Raw genomic sequence first — 20277 nt, forward strand, 5'->3', positions numbered from 1 at the left:
GCCCCCCTTTCATTTATTACTCAGTTTTCGAGGAATGGGTCTTTTCATCTTCTTTTATCTCTACCTATGCCGTTTACTACTACTACTATTACTAATCAAGGAAAACATTTATCATAATGATTAATCTAATGAAATTAATCCTCTTAGATCATGCATTTAGATTTAAACATGATGTCTAAAAGTTTTGGAAAATAACGCACTATTACATAAAAAATCGGTTACTCAAATTTGTCTCTACAAACTATATCTAGAAACAATATAATTAAAGCCATAGATAGTATTTCATTTGAGAATTTCTAACGAGAATATGGTCCACTTTACAATTGCAATGGATGCTATCTGAGGTGAAGCAAGAATTTTGGGGCTGGGGCAGAAGTTAATGTTAAGAGTCTGAGGAGTTTTTCGATGTCACCATGTTAGTAAAAATACTTGCTAGATTTCACTTCCAAGAGTCTTTACTAGTTTCAAGGTTTTATTCTCCAAAAGATGATGAATGTAGTCATATTTCAGTTTAACAAGTTTTGTCCTTGAATTGAACCTTAGATTCTTTGTGACTCGTTTTAATTTTACTATAAAAGCTATGATTCACTTGGATTTTACATAGTTTCAGAGGATAGTTTTACTTGGATTTGATTGTATATTGCGTATTTTGAGACATGGTTGTAGCTACTTCTCTATGATATTGGTATTTTGACCATCTTGTGAAGAATGTGTAGAAAAAGGATCGAAAATGGGCTTAAATGGCGAAAGGAAGCATCGGGATGGAAAAAGGACGAAATTGCAGCACAAAGCTGGCAAACCACCAGCTTCGCATCATTACCAACCTGGCAACTCGCCAGGTCCTTTGCCCAGAATTGCCGAGAGCAGCTGGCGACCCGCCAGCTTCAACATGCAACGAACCTGGCGACTCGCCAGGTTTGGCCGACTCTTCTAAACAAGGAAATTCGAGCCCTAATTATATATACCATGCATGGAACGCCTCCTACAATATTCTACACGCCTCCTACCCCAGAAATACCACTTTTTCACCTAGGAAGAAGAGAAGAACGAGCAGAGGACGAGTAGTCATCGCAAGATTGAAGACGAGACCTCCAATCCGCCCAATCCGATTCTAGGAGTTCATCTTTTAATTTTATTCTTGTTCAAACAATGTTTTTGAATATTTCTTTGAATATTTCTTTGACTTTTGTGTTGAACATGAGTAGCTAAATCCTTCGTAGAGTTCTACGGGGGAGATACAATGATTCTTATGTTTAATTGATTTCCTTTTTCTATGTCTTGACTCATGTGATTATTTTGATTTCTTTTGTGCTTATATATTTATTTGACTGATCACCTTATAAATGCATGTGAATTTTACTACAAGAACTGAGAAGTGAGTAGTTTAATTTGAAAGAGAAGAAATTGACGTCTTTGCCAATATAATCGAGAGATTTGAGCCTTTGAATGAAGCTAAGTATCTTAGGAGCTATTAGGAGTTGTTGCCTTAGTTCTAGGAAGGAGACTTCGGTTCAAGGTAGCAATATACAAATTATATGCTTCTAGGGCAAATATAGTTTTACCTTAATGATAGCTTAATAACCCTTGAGACCCTTTGTTAGCATAGTTTGGAAGTTAATTGAGCATAGGATAATTATTATCGATCCCGTGGGATTCTACTTTTCTCATCCTTGATCTACACCCATTTTCTCCTATTTGTTTTTAGTTATCTAGTTGTTTTTAATTGCTTTTAAGTAGATTTAGAAAAATCAAAACTTTCCGATTCATCTAGATAGTAGTTGAGGTTGGTTCGTGGTAATTAGATTGACACTGATTGTCTCTGTGGATACGATATTCTTTGCTTACTATTTGCTACATTAGCCCCGTACACTTGCGGGTTTACTTGTGTTAAAAATAAGTTGAGTCAAGCTACCCATAATAAGTGTACGGGATTATTGCAGTGATGATAAGTAAGAGTATCGTATCCCATATAGACTAATTATGTCAACTTAACTCTACCAAGAACTTTAACTATACTTTTTTTATTAATAAAAAAGGCTCGAGCCGGTAAGAGGCAACCTAACACCATCCTAATAAAACAAAAATTAAAAGAAGAGCTAACACTAGCCAACTACAAAGCCTAAGAAATACGTGCTACAACAAAACACGAAAGGAAGCAAAAATGCAAGGTTGGGATCCAATGTTATAATATGGAGAAAATGTAGAATTAAAAAATATGATGCACAATTCCAAGCTTATATCCAATTAATTCCCGTTGCCTTTAAGTGTCCTAGAGTTATTGGGTCGGTCACTTAGATTAAACCCCCTCCGAAGGTGAGAAATCCATAGATTAGAAGTTAGGATCAAAGTCTCCTTTAAATATCTAACATCTAACTCCCAAAAACAATTAAAACCAATGATCTCACGTGAAACCTCAATCAACTCTCCCGAGTTCTATTGATTAAAGTGTGAATTAATTTTTTCTAGGTTAATTATTTCATCTCCCGATTGATTTAATTGATCCTAATTAACACATTCAGAGGTAGTTAATCTATTGAATGAAAACTGCAGAAGATACAATCCAAGCAACAACAAGAGCAAGGTAAAGGGGAAATCGGTCGAATATAAACTTATGAAATTAGTACATCTTCACCAAGAATCCTACAATATGTCTTTAGCTACTTATGTTCACTGTGAAACTCAAGTTCAATACAATCAATATTACAACATGGCCAAAGGCAATGCCTTTTTATTCCCTCCCAACCTTTCGCAAGCAATGTGCAAATTTTAAGTAACTATGAGATATTTTTTTATTTATTAGACATTTCTAGCGTCGCTGATTAGATATATATAACTAATGGAGAGTGATCAATTGTCAACTCATCATTTAATTGTTAACTACAACTAATTTAAGACCATAAGATTTTCGAAAACTTGTGGTCTACAATATGCCACGTGTAATTTTCATTTTTATTAATTAAATAGAAAAACATACGTAAAAAAAAACTACCAAATTAGGGTTTTAGATGAAAATGTCAATGTAGTGTTTCGAAAACATCAACACAATGCTTTGAGAATGTCAACACAATGCCTTGAGAATGTTAACACATTGCGTATATTGACATTCTACATGTATTATATTAACATATATTTTATATATCATGTTGACATTCGTTGCCGTACGAAAAATTGAAAATTTTCGTAATTTTTTTAAATTTTGACATCGGAACATAGACAAGTGAAATCTTGTTAGAATCCTTATTAAATTATCTTTAATTTGATATATGTTGTGCGGAAAAATAATTTAAATCGAGAAAGTCAGATGCGTTTTAAAGTTATGAGATATTTTTCAAAAAGTTAGTTACAACTAATTTGTTGTAAATTGACCTTAATACCCTTATTGACGTTTTTTTTAACGTATTACCATTCCGGGGCTAATGATCTAGGCCCTTAATTTGAATATCCAATGGCTATTATTTAATTGTAGTTAACAATTAAATATTGAATTAACAATATAACACTCCCCTATAACAAATAATATTAATGAAGTATTTTATATAGATTAATTACATACAGACTGAGCATGTTATATGTACTGATTTTCTATAATACATAGTATATAGATTTTTTTAGTATAAACACAAATTGTGTATGTACATGTACAAATTACTATCTATAAGTTACATTGATTGTACTATAAAAAATCATTGGAGCATATACAATTGTGATTTCGGTAGAATAATTTTGAAATTTGAAATTGCCTTTTAATTTGATATATGGTATGGTAAATAAAAAAATTATATTGAAAAAATTATAAGAAATTTAATATTTTGAGGTATCTTAAGAGAGAGAATTTATTTCCAGATCTGTGACAAAATGACTCATAGAGCCTTGTTTTCTTATTTTTTGGTTAAAATGTATGACATTTGGCATTTTATAGTCATGAAATATTAAAATTGTGTGGTCTAGATTATTTGTAAGTTAACACATAAGATCTAGTTATTTTTTAAAGCATCCCAATATGTTCAGATTAATTAAGATAGGAAAATAACCCTAAATAAATCAGATACCGTGATTGAGGACAACAGCTGGGACTTGGGATAGAGAATTACAAAACATTTTGAGGGACCTAATGAAAAATGTTGCACATGCATGATAATAGTGACTGTTCAAGGACGATAATAGTATGTTCTTTTCACATTTATAATTATTTTGACCCCATAAAATAGACCTATAATCAATTTTGTATGTCTATATGTTTTTTGTTAAACAAGCTAAAACCCCCTTGAAAAATATACTACTATAATTAATTATGAGATCCCTATATCACAGGACGAGAGCTTTCTTTCCTCATGTGCAATCTTTAAATTATTATGTGTTGAATGTCTATTTGAGGAACTCACATTCTTATCTTAATATGATGTTGGAACATGTTTATTTAAATATCAAAAGACCAAAAAGTAATAGCGTATATTTTGCTCGTGTCCTAATATTGCATACGTAACTCTCATACTACTTCCACTTCATTAAGAATCAACATTGACTCTCAATTTTATATAACTGGATCTAGAAAACAGTCTAAAGGTTGACGAATAAAATAAGCAACTGAAAATAATGTAACGCTCCCTTCGTTCCCATTTAAGTGATTCGTATTTTTTTTTAGATTGTCCTGACTAAAGTGATGTATTTCTTTTTTTTTTTACAAGAAAATGAAATAAGTCACTGTAGATGAAACGTCCCATAAAAGATAATTACGTTATGATGTTTCATCTAACCTTTTTGCAAGAACTTGTGTGAGCTCTTCATCATAATAAGCGGCAAACATTTTGTTAAAAATAATTATTTGTATGATTAAAATTAGGACTTAGGAGTGGTGCTCTTATTCTTTTGATTAACGGATGAGAGACTTTTGACAAATAAAGAGTACTAAAAAATTTCGAGGTCCTCATTTATCGTATTTCTTATTTGATAAAAGATTATACTCCATATTTAGTTCAAAACCAAAAAGAAAAATAAAACTTAGCATCCAAAACACAAAGAAAAAAAATCATCCACTTTGATGAGAATATCTTATACTGTTCGTTTTTTTCAAGCAATAATGAAATTTGACCAATATATATGATGTGTCTGTTTGGATATGATAACAATAAAAAAAACGAGGTCCATATTTATCGAGTGTGTAATAAATTTAAAAATATGTTTAGTTTAAAACCGAAATGAAAAAAAATGAAAACCTAACATTTAAAACACAGATGAATTAAACATATTATTCAATAGATTTGCATATGCATCATCTCTCCAAGAAATACTTATATCGTTTGTTTTTATCAAACAATAATGAAACTTAACTAATTAATATATATCGATGTGTGACATGTGTCGATTTGGTTTGGTGTGATACTAATATCATAATCCATCAACTTGAACTTGTTAGAGGAAAAGTCATTGTGAACTCAATTTGAGTTGAAGACATAATATATACCAAGCACAAGAAGAATCTTCTTAGCATTTCTTTTTTTGGGCCACTTGATTAACAGACTAAGAGACACACTCACGTGCCATTCCTTAATAACTACTCCCTATTGTGAATATTGATTCATAAAATTGACGTGTCAAGTGATCACAAATTATTAAATAATTCTTACATGCTTCTTCACATTGAAAACTAATAGTAATATCTGAATATATATTCCTTCTAAATTTGTAATTCATAATTCACTTTATGGATACCATTTAATGAAAAAAATTAGGACTAATTAAAAACATTTAAATTGGACTTGTTGAATATATAGTTAATTATACACCAAAAGTGAAGATAATCTCATAATTCGCTCGAAGTAAGAATCATTAAACTTTCTATTTAGATTCAGACCGGCCTAAGAGAATGTCTAGGATATAATTATTTTTCAATAATCTCGTCTTGATGACTTTTACAATCCCGATAGGTCCAGGTTTACACTTGTAGATCTACTTGCTCCCAGCGAGCTCTCAACATGTTAGATCTCAAAATCATAAACATCCTTATCTATCATAAATTGTAGTTTGGATTTCATCGTCTATTCCCAATGACTATCTGAATCAATCACTGCATTCTCGTGGTTCTAGGGATCATGCTCATTCTAATCAGAAACCAAGTTAGAAGACTACTAGATCAATGGACCTATATCAAGTACTCTAGATACCTTCCACTACGATGTGGCTCCACATTCTTAGGTACATAAATTGACGTAGTTGGTGCAAATTGTTCTTGTGATACATTATTTGATTTCTGGAACACTGAAGCATCTTAGTTATTAGCTATCACACTTCTAAGCTTATGGTTTTTCACATTATCTTCCTCCAAGAACTCGGCATCTGTACTGACATATACCTTCTTACACATTTCCAAATATTGATTGTCCGTTCAAATCCAAATTACAAGTGTAATCTGGACTCCCATTTAAATTAATTTAATTTATTTCTCATGTTTAAAGTTACAATGTCTAGTAATTAATTTAAGTCACCTATTATCTTTAGTTAATTATTACTACCTTTGTCCCCTTAAATTTTGTTATATTTTTCCATTTCTGTTCGTTCCACAAAATTTGTCACATTTCACTTTTTACCATTTTTGGTAGTGGACCTCATATTCCACTAACTCATTCCAAGTCACAATTTTGTTATAAAATTAATATAATAAAAGTAGATCCACTCTCCACTTATCTTTTCAACTCAATTTTTATTACTTTTTTTAAAACTCATGCCCATTGAAACATTTAAATACTACTCCTTGTCCATAAAAAAATTTAAAAAAATATAAACACTTTGGGGAATTAATTGGGGAAAGATGGAGCTCAAATCTCCGTAGAGCTAAAAGACAGAATTCATAAAAGGCAATGTTTGAAGAAAATATAATAGAAAAACACGATGGCTAATATCCAAAACAAAGATATGAATATAAATGAGTGAGATAAATGAAGAAGACGCTGTTCCCAATGTACATAAAGCACATCCATAACCTCATCATTCAATAATCATTGATAGACTAGCTAGGTGCAAAGCATTCACTATTCAATACAAAGACCCCTACACCATTAATACTGCATGCAATATATATATTTTAAAAATACAAATATTAGTAGTATTAATTAAATATTATAGATTCAACCTAGGGTTTTGCAAAATTCATGGCATAATTAAAACAGCAATTTGATATGTATTGATCATGGAGTGAAGACATAATAAAACCTAAGATGGCAGACAAAGTTGTTGAAAGATTAGAAGGGAATATTTGGGAGTATGTAAGAATTCGAGAATTAGAAGGTAATGTGGGTTTATTGTGGTTGCTAATTCCACACCATCACTACCAAACAAACAAACCTTTAATTTGTGGGTCTCCCCTCGTTCACACAAGTCAATGCCAATGCTCTCTCTCTCTCTCTCCTCTCTCTGTATAACAAATTATACTAATAATTATACACTATAATAACTATATACATGCTGCAGCTTAATTATGACCTTCCAATATTTTATTCATTCATATCCAGGGTTCTTAATAACTAATTGATTTAAGCTGGTCATCACGCATGTTATAATAATATCCTAGCTATTTCGTATCTGAGTTGGTAATGTCTCACCTCAATAGTTAATTCGACATGATATACATCCTCTTAGCTCAATAGCTATATACATAAGTTGTATGGACCAATCCCTCTATCACCAGTAATATTATAATAGAACTTATGGATCTATTATAGTATTAAAACGGGTTGCCGACTGTGGCCATGTTTAACTAATTCAACAATATATCTAACTGAAACCGAAAAAATGATTGATCTAGTAGTATATATATCTAGACTGCAACTAAAAATAACACTCCCTCCGTCCCACTTTAGGAGTCCCGGTTTACTACTTTTGGGTGTCCCACTTTAGGAGTCCCGGTTGGAATATTCCATAATTGGTAATAGGCCCCACATTCCACTCACATTTTATTATAAAACTAATATATAAAAGTAGGACTTACATTTCACCATCTTTTTTCATTAACTTTCCTTTATATTTCTTAAAATTCGTGCCGAACTGAACCGAGACTCCTAAAGTTGGACGGAGGGAGTAAGATTTTAAATTTGGATCAGTTCGATAGAGGGCTGATATCCAACCTACTGAACCACTATATAAGTTGGACCACTTCTACTGTTACCATTTGATTTTAGGATAAAACTCTATTAACATTTTTGAGTTTGAAAACTAGTAGTACTACAACATATTTTATGTGGCAGTATAAAAGTTTATAAATGCATGTGTGACTAAATTTGCAGCACCTAAAGCTATAGCAATATCTATTCCTACTAGACATTTTAGTTGCAAAGGAGAAAGCACAAATAAGAGCAAAGACATGTGATGGCATCACAATACAATGAAGTGAAAAGAATAAATAGTTAAAAAAACTGGAAGAAGTTGAAAAGTAGCTAGGGAGTAATAAATTAGGATGGTGTTTCATTTGATGAGAAAAGAGTGTAATTTAGGCTAAAAGAGAGTAAGTAAAATTGATGTGAAATAGGGCCCATGGCCATGGGTAACACGAAAATAGGATTTCTTTAATAAGCATCCAAGCTGAGTTTTTTAACACAGAAAAGAAACAATAATGTGTGTTCGTGTGTGTATTTTTTTGTGTCCGTATGTCTATGTCTGTATTGGGTAAGAGAGAAAGTGACTCATGGAAGAGTGGTAACTTTCTGTTTCAAGATTTTTTAACCCGTCGTCTACGGGGAAAATAAATTTTCAATTTCATCAAACATTTTTTTTTAATTTAATTATTTTTCTTATTCCATCTTATCTCTCATTCATTCATTGCCACCATTGCGTGTTTTGACTAGTGAATTACACAGACACCTCTCTCTCTCTCTCTCTCTTCTAGTGTCATTTTCCAAGATATACTCTCGAGGAATTACACAGACACAAAATCCATCCCCTCCTTCCTCCTTTCCATTCATTTCTGGAATTCCCCTCTTATTCTCCTCCTTTCACCACTCCTTTTCCTCTTCTTTTCTCATTTTTGAACTCTCTCCAACAATTGTCTCTTCACTACTTTCACACAAATCTTTTGATTTTCGATAAATGAGATAGAGAGCCTTCTTGTATCGAAAACCTAGGTCATAACAAAATATGCCTTTGGAAGGATTATTCATGGAGGCCTCATCTTCTCCGGATCTATCGCTCCAAATCAGCCCGCCCAACTCATCGAGATCCAAGGGCTCAGAGCTCTCGTTGGGGCAGCAGCAGCACCAGCACCAGCAAGATCAACAGCAGCAAAACCCTTACCTGAATCAGATCGACGGCCTCAGGCCCATCAAGGGCATCCCGGTCTACCCGAACCGCCCCTTCCCGTTCCTTCCCCTCGAAGGAAAGGATCCAAAGATGTGCTTCTACCAAATGCCTCCTTCTTTCAGTTTGGATCATCATCATCATCATCAGATGCAGTTCCTCGGACACCCCAGCGCCCCGCCCTCGCTTCCTGGGTACAGGATTGGGGGCGGGGCCGGGGGAGGGAGGTATAGTGGGATTTACAATGGGACGACTTCTCCGTCTTACCATCCTCAGCTACACCACCACGAGGCTTCCTCGATTGTGAGATCGAGGTTCCTCCCGAGGCTGCCGGCCAAGAGGAGCATGAGGGCCCCGCGGATGCGCTGGACGAGCACCCTCCACGCGCGGTTCGTTCATGCAGTCGAGCTCCTCGGCGGCCATGAAAGTAAACCACAAATTCATTTTAATCTCTTCATTTTTCTTTGAAATCTGGATTTTAGGTTTTGGATTAATTGGTTGCGATTGGATGTAGGGGCGACGCCGAAGTCGGTGCTTGAGCTGATGGATGTGAAGGATCTCACTCTAGCTCATGTGAAGAGCCATTTGCAGGTAGAGCTATTAATTAAAAATAGTGGTAATAGTGATTAGTTAGGCAGCTATGGGGAAAAGAATAGAAAAATAATTACACAAAGAGAGTCCGTCTGTTGCTCCGGCACAGTAGCCGAGGAATGCAGACTGAATGAATGAATGGGGAAGGAAAGAAGCCTTGGGGCTCGAAACAAGAAGAAGAAGAAGGAGAGTGACAAAGTCATAATTTGTCAATAATATAGTAGAGAGAGAAACAATAGTACTCACTCACTAACTACTTTTTTCATGCTTCAACTTTTATTAATGCTGCTGATTTGATTTAAATTTCCAATTCTCATAAATTGCTTCTATGCAGATGTATCGAACTGTTAAAACCACTGACAGACCTGCAGCTTCCTCAGGTACATTATAATTCGGATTGCAAAGCCCCAATTTTACTTACCCATTTAACTGTTTTCTCATTATCCATCTTTTAATTAAACAAATTAATGCCACGTAGATTGCTCCGGCGAGGACGATCTCTCCACCATCGGCGGCGGTAGCAGCGACGCGGCCGGGCTTCGCCTTTTCATGGATCAACGAGGGCCCGCCTCCGACGAATCTTCGCCTCGAGATGGTGACTATCCTTCCACCACGGCTACTACATTGTGGAGCAACTCTTCCAGGTATGCTAATTTTGCATGGTAACTTAATTGTGAACAATTTTGTGAAGAATTAATAAAAGGGTTTTTTTTTATTTCTTAATTAATTTTGGCAGCTTTTGCTTTTGTGGTGATTCTTTTCTTTAGGAATGTGTTTATGTATAATCTTTATTTCTGGGGAGATTTAAATTTAATACTGATCATGGATTGGGTGATGGGATACTGAAAGAAAAGGTCAGAAAACACCAATATCAAAAGCCAGAATTAAGATAAAAGAAAGCAATTCCACAGCTAGCTGCTGTACTGCTTTTTCTTTTTCTAGTTTGAATTATTTCTTTCATTCTGTTCATAAAGTTTTATTTTAATTCTTTGTTCTTATTCTCTTCACGAGGTAAAAATCTGTACATATACAACCAAAACAGGAGCAGTGCTTTGACTTATAATATTTTTTTCTCTTCATTTTTTATAAATTTTCAAATATATTTGCATTTTTCAAACCATGCACTGGATGAATTGTACATTAGAATATTGTCTAGTGATTCTGATTTTTTTTCTAGATTGTAGGTTTCCTTGCAGATAAATGGTTGTTTTTGAATTGTTTATTAACCATTTTAGTGATATAGAGTTTCCCTATATAGCAGTTTGAATTTTCACATCTCCAAAGTCTGATTTTGGGGAACAAATTTACCAACCCATCCAAAACTTTCCACTTTCATATTCAACTATCAGTCAAAATTAACAAATTAATGGCTGACACATTCTGAGTATTGACCATAACGATGAAAATAAAAATAAATGATTTGACATAGGTATGTGGAGCTAAGTTGACTATAAATATTAGTATTAGATTAAATTCAGCAAATAAACTAAATTAATTATTTATTGGATCTTAATTTATGGAATACCTTTTGTTTCTTATGCTATCCATGCAAATTAAATATTGTATACTTTCTTATACGTATGTAACATTTACCCTCACATAGAACATAAATCTTTTAATTATAGGTCTTGCAATAGTTGGGGTGGAAGCATTGTATTTTAATTAGTGGAACTTTTGTAGTTTCTTAAATAATGAATAATTAATAAATTTCTCTTTTTTTTTACTATTATAAAGATGCAGTTATCTAAATGTTATCAATAATAGGGAATGTTGGGCACAAAACAATAGTGTTGGTGAATCACATGGCATGGTACGATCATCCTCCTTTCCATCTGATGCAAATGTTTGTCCTTTGATAGAGGTAAATTGTTTCATCTCTTCTTCAAAATTTAAGGGTTTTCAACCATATTACTATTTGTCCTAAAAAATAATGCTTGGAAAAAGGACTATTAGCTCACTTGTACCAATATCTATGATTTTCAGGAGAGTGAAACTTCGTGTCCAAAGAGCTACGAGATGCCGGGGAACGAAAGTTACAAGAGCCCGAGCCTAGAGTTCACATTGGGGTTGAACAGACAGAATTGGGATGAAAAATAGCAAAATTAGGCAGCTTGTTTTTTTATCTCCATTTTGAAATGCATATATATTGATCCTTCGACTGAAATTTGAGAAGGCGATATATTGCGTATATGAAGAGCTAGGCAGTAGGATCGCAGATCAAGAGGATGAAGTGATTCTGGTTTTCTTAGAATATTTTAATTTTCTTTTGTTAAATATATTTTTAGGTTTATCTAACTTGACATTCTTCTTTCTTTCCTTTTTTTCCCTCTGGCTGGTTTGGAGGTTGGGTATAAGATTAAAATGCTTATTTTTGTATGTTCACATTCGATTCAACTTATGTTTCTCCAGCGAATGTACTTTGTGATCGTATGCAGAAAATGATGATACTATATATACATAGTTTTTGTTGATGAAATAATTAAAATACGATGGGAATATATATTTACTAAAATCAATACTTATAAGGCATTTTTAGCTACCTATGTATAGTGTTTTGTTAGTAATTACTAATTTCACAACTATGAATGCAAAATCGATTTAAAAACGCTATACATGTCATGTTCTTCAAATTTAAAGGATTATTGACGATTAGTTATTCAAAATAAGTGCTTTTTCTATGAACTTGAGAGTTGGCCAAAACAATTGATCATGAATGTTGTAATGGGTGCCAATTTACCACAAATTCAATGAGTTGCCGAATTTGATTTGATGCTCGTCGGGATGTTAAGGTGGACTCGTCGATCGTTTCATCAAACGGCGACGTCATTTCGCTTCTTTAGGATTTACAATTAAAATCCAATTTTACACCCTCAAAATCTCATCCCCCTCTCTCTCACATGCTTCAAGTTGCGATTCTGGATTGTATGACTAGCGATAGAAACCTCGTCGTCTTCGTTTCCTAAAACCTCATTTGATTCATTTCTACCATTTTGAACCCGGAAGAGCCGAAGATATGGGGAGATGGGAGAAGAAGAAGAAGAAGTCGATATTGGCATCTCATCTCATGAATTGTATTTTGCTTTTAGTAGTATAAAATAAAGTTGTTTAGATATCTAGATTTGCTATGCCAACTTTATTTTCGTCATGTAATCTTCCGTGCGATGCACTTACATCGAATACATCCTTAACAAAGTTTATGATTTTTTTTGGCAACTTTACATTTCAAATAGTTGCTATGCACTAAAAACTCAAAATTAAATTATTTATAAAACCTATATTCTATTCGAAGTGTTTTGGTAGAAAATACTAGGGAAATTTTTGAATGAGTAAATCACAACTTTTAGTTGACTTCTAGTTTATCCCACAACTTACAAAGTTAGCTAATTAAATAATACTGTAACTTATATACCACTTTTGCAATTGTCTAATAACTTAAATTTCCAACAATTATATGGTGACATGGATGTCCGTATTGTCGTACGTGAACATAAACGACGTTTATTTAAAACAACATTGTCTCAACCATTCCATCATTTTCAGATTTAGGGCTTTTTTTCACAAGACAAAAATGGTTCGATCATATTTTTTTTAATTCTGCAGGACAACATTAGAATGTAATGTCATTAAATAATGCCACATAAATGTCATATGACAAAGTAATGCCACATACTCGCCGCAAATTTTAAGTTATGAGACAATTACGAAAATGTTCAAGTCATGATTTAATCAGCTAATTTTGTAAATTATGTGTAAATCGGAAGTCGACGATAAGTTGTTATTTAATTGACGATTTTCTTTGAAATACTATGTTTTCTTTTTCCTAATTTAAGATGGGCCCAATGTGCTGTAGACAACCAGAATAAACTTTGGGAACAGAAGAGGCCCAAATCAAAAGATCCTGAAAATAAAACGAAATAGTGCGCCCTCTTATGTTCATTCTATTTAGATTTGGAGCTATCATATTCCACAATGGCCCCAAATGTTTGAGGTGAAAGGGCATCACTCTCCTTTACCAATTTTTTTTGTTTCTCTTCCGTTTTGTTATTGCTTATTTAATCTGTTTGTGAGTTTCTTCCTTAATCTGTGTATTGATTTTTTATGATTAGCTCTGCGCCTATTGTATCTGGAATTGGAACTGGTACTGGTACTGAATCTCTTCTTCTCTTTTGTAGGTAAAGTTGGGCTGGGATATTTGCGCATTTATATGTACATCAGTGGCGGACGCAGGATTTTAACACTGGGGGTCCCAAACTAACGTTATCAAGTTGTGTATTTTTAGTATCAATAAGGCCAGAAACAATCACGACATGGACAATACGGATGACGTGAGATAAATAATTTGAAAATGAGAAATATAAGTTAAAATACGTACGAAGATAGTGTCAACGTCGAAATAATTGAAGAATATAAATTTAAATAAAAAACATAATTTTAAAATTAAATAATATGAATATATATGGTTATTAATGTAACTAAATAAATGTTTTTATTTTTAAATTATAAAAATTACTACTTTGTAATGTTACAATAATAATTTTTTACAAATTAAAAAAAAACAAAACTTATATAACTAGAAAAAACATAAATATATTAATCTAGCTATGAGAAAGTAAAGAACCATGAATAAATTAATGGATAAATAAATCTATTTAGTTGCCTAGCTCTGAGAAAATCGCAAAAGTCAACATATATATTCGCCACCACCACAAGAATTCGAACCTGTGAACATCCTTGTAACTTGGCCGACGAATTGACCAACTGAGCTATGTATTCATTTGCCAGTCTTATTATGAATACTACATATACAGTAACATCCAAATTGAGTGGGGGTTCCAAGGGACCCCCATGGCCCTTAGTGGGTCCGCCTCTGATGTACATGACTTGTAAGCAATGGCGGATCCAAAAATTGATAATCGTGGGTCGGAATAAATGAGATAAATAATAATCCCTCTGTTCTGTTGTAGTAAAGTCATATTCTTTCGACGCGAAAATTAAGAAAACACTACTTTATTATAGTGGAACATTCTAAAATGAAAAATTAACTCAACTATTTGGAACGCGGGAAATATATATTTAAGTAATTATTTTTAATAAAAAAATATTAAAATTTAAATAGCACTATGTTATGTTGTGCATGATAATTGGCTTCGATGAGTATTCAAACTCTGAAAACAACTAAATACTCCTTCCGTCCACAAAAAATAGGGCACATTTGTCATTTTTAGTTGTCCACGAAAAATGGTGCCCATTCAAATAATATGGACCCCACAGCATAATGTGACGTATGTACTGAATTACGGTACGTTATACCGAAATGGAGGTAACAAAATTTAATGATATCCTCTTCTAACCGCACCCTCACTTACTCTTTTGATTTTCATGACTTCCACACCGCCTTCGAACCCCTAATAGAAAGCGACTTGAAAGAAATGTAACAGAAAACGACTCAAAAAAGTGAGTAGAAAGTGGATCTTACTTTTATATATTAGTTTTATAATAAAATCTGAATTCGAATGAGTTAGACCATCTACAAGAGTACATTAAAACGTAAAATGAGATAGGTGAGTTCGACATGTTTATATCAATATTCATATCCAGACGACACGTCACCTACTTTCGTGTAGTTAATTTCTCATTTTCCATCATGATTTTCATATTTACAACTAATCTCGTGTTGTATCATTGTCGTGTATGAATCTAGAATAATTGAATTTGAAATTCGAATTCTGTTTGCGTTGAATACTCATTTCAAGGGTTGTGTGTTGGATAAAAAAAAAAACATTTCCACAACCTCAACAAACTACACAAAAACCTACACAAATTCAATCAAGACACAATAAAATATCTACATGCTTGTCCTTGATTTGGTATAATCACCGAATCTGTTCCTTTTATCTTTAATCTGTCGAACCCACTATACTTAGGTTGATGTCTTTAAACTGGACGTATTTGAGTTTTGTCTCCCACTACATCACGCTCAATCAAAATTCGAATCTCGTTGACCACGAAGCAATTTTTTATGCGAACTGTTTTCTCTAAATGAAGTTCGGGATATCAACAAGGCCTGTCAATATGCTTTCCAAACAAAACCAATCGAGATATCTCATGTTCTATAATATCACACATCTGTTTCGCCTCAGCGGGAATTCCTACGGATATGACAAAGCTAGATAGCAAAATAAAATAAATAGTTAATGATATATAAATAATAATTCCATGTGCGTAGATTCGGGGTTCAAGTGATCTTACTTACTTGAGCCCCCTTTTCGAATGAAAAATGAAAATGCACACTTTATTTGTATATCATCATATTTGAGTACGCATTCGCTCTCGTATAAATCACTATCAATACTACCAGGTTTCTCAAGTGGAACACTATCAAAACTGAAATGGTTGTCGAATGGATGTATCAAGTGGATCACTCTTAGAGCTGCATTGTCGAACGTGACATATGTACTGAAGTAAGGTACCTGGAGTACCAAATTTTGTTACCGACATTTCGGTATAACGTACCGTACTTCAGTACATACGTCACATTACAATACTCACATTTCCACTAACACTATTTCTCTCTTACTTTTTTTCCTTTTTTCTCTTACTAATAATATGAACCTCACATTCCACTAACATTACTTTTCTCTTACATTTTTTCCCTTCTCTCTTGCTTTTTTCTCTTCTCTCTTACTTTACCATTAAAATTTTTGATATATAATTAAATTTATAACAAATTATCTGCATTGAAAATAATGCAGATAACCTTTCTTTGAATTTAATAGTTTTATTAATAATAATTAATAAGAATTAACATACTAACATTATTTTAAATTTGAAAAGAATCATATATAAATTGAAATAATATTGACACAAATAAAGTAATGGACTAATTTTGGACCAAAAATAAAGCTATATACTCCCTTCGTCCGCCATTAGGAATCCCGGTTTACCATTTTAGTCCGTCCTTTATTAGGAGTTTCGGTTCACTTTTACTATAAATGGTAGTTACACCTCACTTTCCACTAACTCATTCTACTCATAATCTATTATAAAACTAATACTCCCTCTGTCTCAAGATAAGTGAGCACAAATTTTTCGGCACGAGATTTAAGGAAATGAGGTTTTGTTAGTAAAGTGGAAAGTGAATGAAGTAAGAGAGTTAATAAAGTGGAGAGAAAAAAGTAAGAGATAGAATACAAAAAAGGAAATGACTCACTTATCTTGGGATGTCCCAAAAAGGAATGTGAGTCGCTTATCTTGGGACGGAGGGAGTATATAAAAATGAGTCTCACATTCCACTATCTTTTTTCACCCACTTTCCTTTATATTTCTTAAAACCCGTACCGAACTCAAATGAGACTCCTAATAGTGAACGGAGGGGATAACGACAACGAATTATACTACTCTATAAATCTCCATAATTAGTACGCAAATTTTATTAAAAAAACAGTTTTCAGATCCATACCACCGGCTTATTTCTAAATGAGTTTCAAATATTGGTGAAAACCTAACAAATATGAGACTAAAATCGAAAAGATTCGTGCTAGGGTTTAATAAATAGATCATTTTCTCATAATACTCTTATATAAATTATGTTAAATAAAATCAGGCCAAAAAAAAGCCTCCCAAATATAAGAAATAAAACTACAGGCCAAATAAATTAAAATGAATGGAGTATGAAATAACTTAGAATCTCATATTGAAACAGCCCAAATAGATGAAAACCATGGACCAATTGTAGATTAAATAGCAACCCAATAACAATAAAATAAGCCCAAACGAATTTTTATAATCAATTACCATAACCTAAATATCACATTATGAAACAATTAAATCAAGTAAACTACAGCCAGTTATGGGCTGAAAACTGAGCAAATTCATGCGTTCAGGCCCATGTAAATGAGCAGGCCCACACTATTTGGTTCAATTTTGCCCAGATACAAGTAATGGCTGAATTGTTGACAAAATGACCTATTTACCCCTCTGCCAAAAATCGAAACATCCCCAAATTTGTTTCAGATTGCTTTGTTTCATTTTCAATTTTCATCTCTCTATACAAACCTTGCATTACCTCTACAAGCTCTCTCTCTTCCACCAGAATGTTGCCGGAGCTCGATTTCTCACTTCTGCCGGCAATAGGTGAGCCATAGGATTCTAAATTACCACAGAAACAGAAAAAGGGAAACCGGAAGAAGGGGGAGGCGAGCGGGAAGGATAAATTCTCGTGGCCGTCCGGCGCTACTTTTGTAAGTTTTGCAGTGTTTGTGTTGTTTTCATCTATTTCCAAATTTCAGTGAACTAATTCAATGTCTGACCTTGTCTACTGCTTAATAAATTTATGCTGTGCTTGAATCTATGAACTCATTTATAAGTTTTCTGCGTTTGATTGAGTTTAGAATGTTCTAAATATTGTAGAATGTTGGTATGATTTTTGAAAATATGATCTTTTGAACTCTCACAATTAGATTTTGCTGCTTTATGTATTAATTGTTATACAAAAGTATTGAAAAATCACAATCTTTTCTTATTATAAGCTCTAACATAGCCCTAGAAAGTAGTAGAAACTGGCAGCTTATAAGATCTTTATGATGTTTGTACTTATCATGTTTGCAACTTCTCTGAATGATATAATAGGAGATCCAGTGATTTATGCGGATGATATAATGAATGTTGTTTCCGGAAAGAGCCGCCGCTTATTATCTGTTGAACCCTTGTCATCTTCGGCTAAGTTTATCTCTCCTCTCCAAAACCCAAAGGTTGCCCCAGACGGAGTAGATGCCCCTTCTGAAACTACAGCTACACAAACAGTATTTACTAGGAAAAGCAAGTACATTTCCCATGAGTCCGTCATCAACTTCATTAAACGTGAGAAAAGCCCAGAAGACGCGTTGGAAATCTTTAATAAAGCATCAGCACAAAGGGGTTTTCAGCATAACAATTCCACCTATGGGATAATTCTTCATAAGCTTGCCCAGTGCAAGAAATATCAGGCCCTTGATGGAGTTCTTCATCGGATGACCTATGAGACGTGTAGATTCCATGAAGGTATATTCCTTAATCTCATGAAACATTTCTCTAAAGCATCCAAGCATGAGAGAGTGCTTGAAATGTTTCACTCTATTATGCCTATTGTACGTTCGCAGCCGTCCCTGAGAGCCATCAGTACATGTCTTAACCTTCTGGTTGATGCAAATGAAACTGATTTGGCAAGGAAGTTTCTCCTGAGTACTCAGAAAGACTTCCACTTGAAGCCGAACACGTGTATCTTCAATATTGTGGTCAAACATCACTGCAAGAAAGGGGATATTGAATCTGCTTTTGTAGTGATGAAAGAGATGGAGAAGTCTGAAGTTTCTGCACCAAATTTGATAACCTACTCAACTGTGATTGATGGTCTTTGTACGAGTGGCAGGTTAGAAGACGCAATTCAGTTATTCGAGGAAATGGTGTCTAAGCATCAGATAGTGCCGGATGCATTGACTTATAATGCTCTGATAAATGGATTTTGTCGTGGACAGAAAACAGATAGAGCCAAGAAAATAATGGATTTTATGAAGAAAAATGGATGCAATCCCAATATATTCAACTACTCATCCTTAATGAACGGGTACTGTAAGGATGGTAAGCTTGAGGAAGCAAAGGGAGTGTTGAATGAGATGAAAGATACAGGGCTGAGTCCCGATACTGTTGTGTACACCACTTTGATTAATTGGTTGTGTAGGTCCAGCAAAACTAACGAAGCTATAGAGCTGCTTAAGGAGATGAAAGAAAACGAATGCAAGGCAGATGAGGTAACGTTTAACGTCATTCTTGGTGGATTGTGTAGGGAACACAGATATATTGAGGCTCTTAACATGCTCGAGAGGCTTCCCAACGATGGTGTTTATCTTAATAAGGCTAGTTATAGGATCGTTTTGAATTCTCTGTGCAAAGAAAGAGAACTGGAGAAGGCGGTGGATTTGCTGGCTCTGATGCTGCACAGGGGTTTCGTGCCCCATGTTGGCACGTCAAATGAGTTATTAGTTAGTCTTTGCAACGCAGGAAAGGTGAACGACGCTGTTAGGCTGTTGTTTGGGTTGGTGGAGAGGGGGTTAAAGCCAGATCCTCTTACATGGAGTGTTCTGATTGATTTAATCTGTAGAGAGAGGAAGCTACTGCCTGCATTTGAACTACTTGATCAACTTCTAAAGTAAGGCTTGTATTTCCCATGATGTTGCATCAAATTTTCTAGTTGTCAGAATTATTGATGGCAAGTAGAGTTATGAGAGAAAATAGTTGTAATTTAGAATTAAACTATACATCAGTTGTAATTTAGCAAAGTTCTAAATATAAACAGATGTTTATACCTCTTGAACAATGGTAGCTTGTCTCTTCATTCAAAAATAGCAGCAGTTTCAGCTTGTCCACATT

The 20277-nt window shown here is 33.8% G+C and overlaps 2 protein-coding genes across 3 annotated transcripts; both read left to right on the top strand.

Moving 5' to 3' along the window:
• The first annotated feature begins 8842 nt into the window (after nucleotides 1-8842).
• On the top strand, nucleotides 8843-12255 carry LOC125203080 (transcription repressor KAN1-like). 2 transcript variants are annotated; one of them, XM_048101357.1, is made up of 6 exons: nucleotides 8843-9709; nucleotides 9797-9873; nucleotides 10208-10253; nucleotides 10352-10517; nucleotides 11608-11734; nucleotides 11857-12255. In XM_048101357.1, exons 1-6 carry the CDS (start codon nucleotides 9124-9126, stop codon nucleotides 11968-11970), a joined length of 1116 nt encoding a protein of 371 aa, XP_047957314.1. In that variant the 5' UTR covers nucleotides 8843-9123; the 3' UTR covers nucleotides 11971-12255. The 2 variants fall into 2 exon arrangements, with proteins under 2 accessions (XP_047957314.1, XP_047957324.1); XM_048101367.1 differs by having other exon boundaries at nucleotides 11638-11734.
• A 5652-nt stretch (nucleotides 12256-17907) lies between these two features.
• LOC125207393 (pentatricopeptide repeat-containing protein At5g18475) lies at nucleotides 17908-20224 on the top strand. The gene is made up of 2 exons (XM_048106716.1): nucleotides 17908-18113; nucleotides 18502-20224. The coding sequence occupies exon 2, from the start codon at nucleotides 18531-18533 to the stop codon at nucleotides 20058-20060; it is 1530 nt and encodes a 509-aa protein (XP_047962673.1). The 5' UTR covers nucleotides 17908-18113; nucleotides 18502-18530; the 3' UTR covers nucleotides 20061-20224.
• The last annotated feature ends 53 nt before the right edge of the window (nucleotides 20225-20277 follow it).

Source organism: Salvia hispanica, chromosome 1, assembly GCF_023119035.1.
Source record: "Salvia hispanica cultivar TCC Black 2014 chromosome 1, UniMelb_Shisp_WGS_1.0, whole genome shotgun sequence".
NCBI classification, from domain to species: domain Eukaryota; kingdom Viridiplantae; phylum Streptophyta; class Magnoliopsida; order Lamiales; family Lamiaceae; genus Salvia; species Salvia hispanica.

Excerpts from the sequence above, each read along its gene's own strand:
- LOC125203080 (XM_048101357.1), top strand. The coding sequence starts at position 9,124 with ATGCCTTTGGAAGGATTATTCATGGAGGCCTCATCTTCTCCGGATCTA. Across the intron at positions 9,874-10,207 it reads ATGTGAAGAGCCATTTGCAG|ATGTATCGAACTGTTAAAAC; the intron begins GTAGAGCTATTA and ends GCTTCTATGCAG. Across the intron at positions 10,254-10,351 it reads CAGACCTGCAGCTTCCTCAG|ATTGCTCCGGCGAGGACGAT; the intron begins GTACATTATAAT and ends AATGCCACGTAG.
- LOC125207393 (XM_048106716.1), top strand. The coding sequence starts at position 18,531 with ATGAATGTTGTTTCCGGAAAGAGCCGCCGCTTATTATCTGTTGAACCC.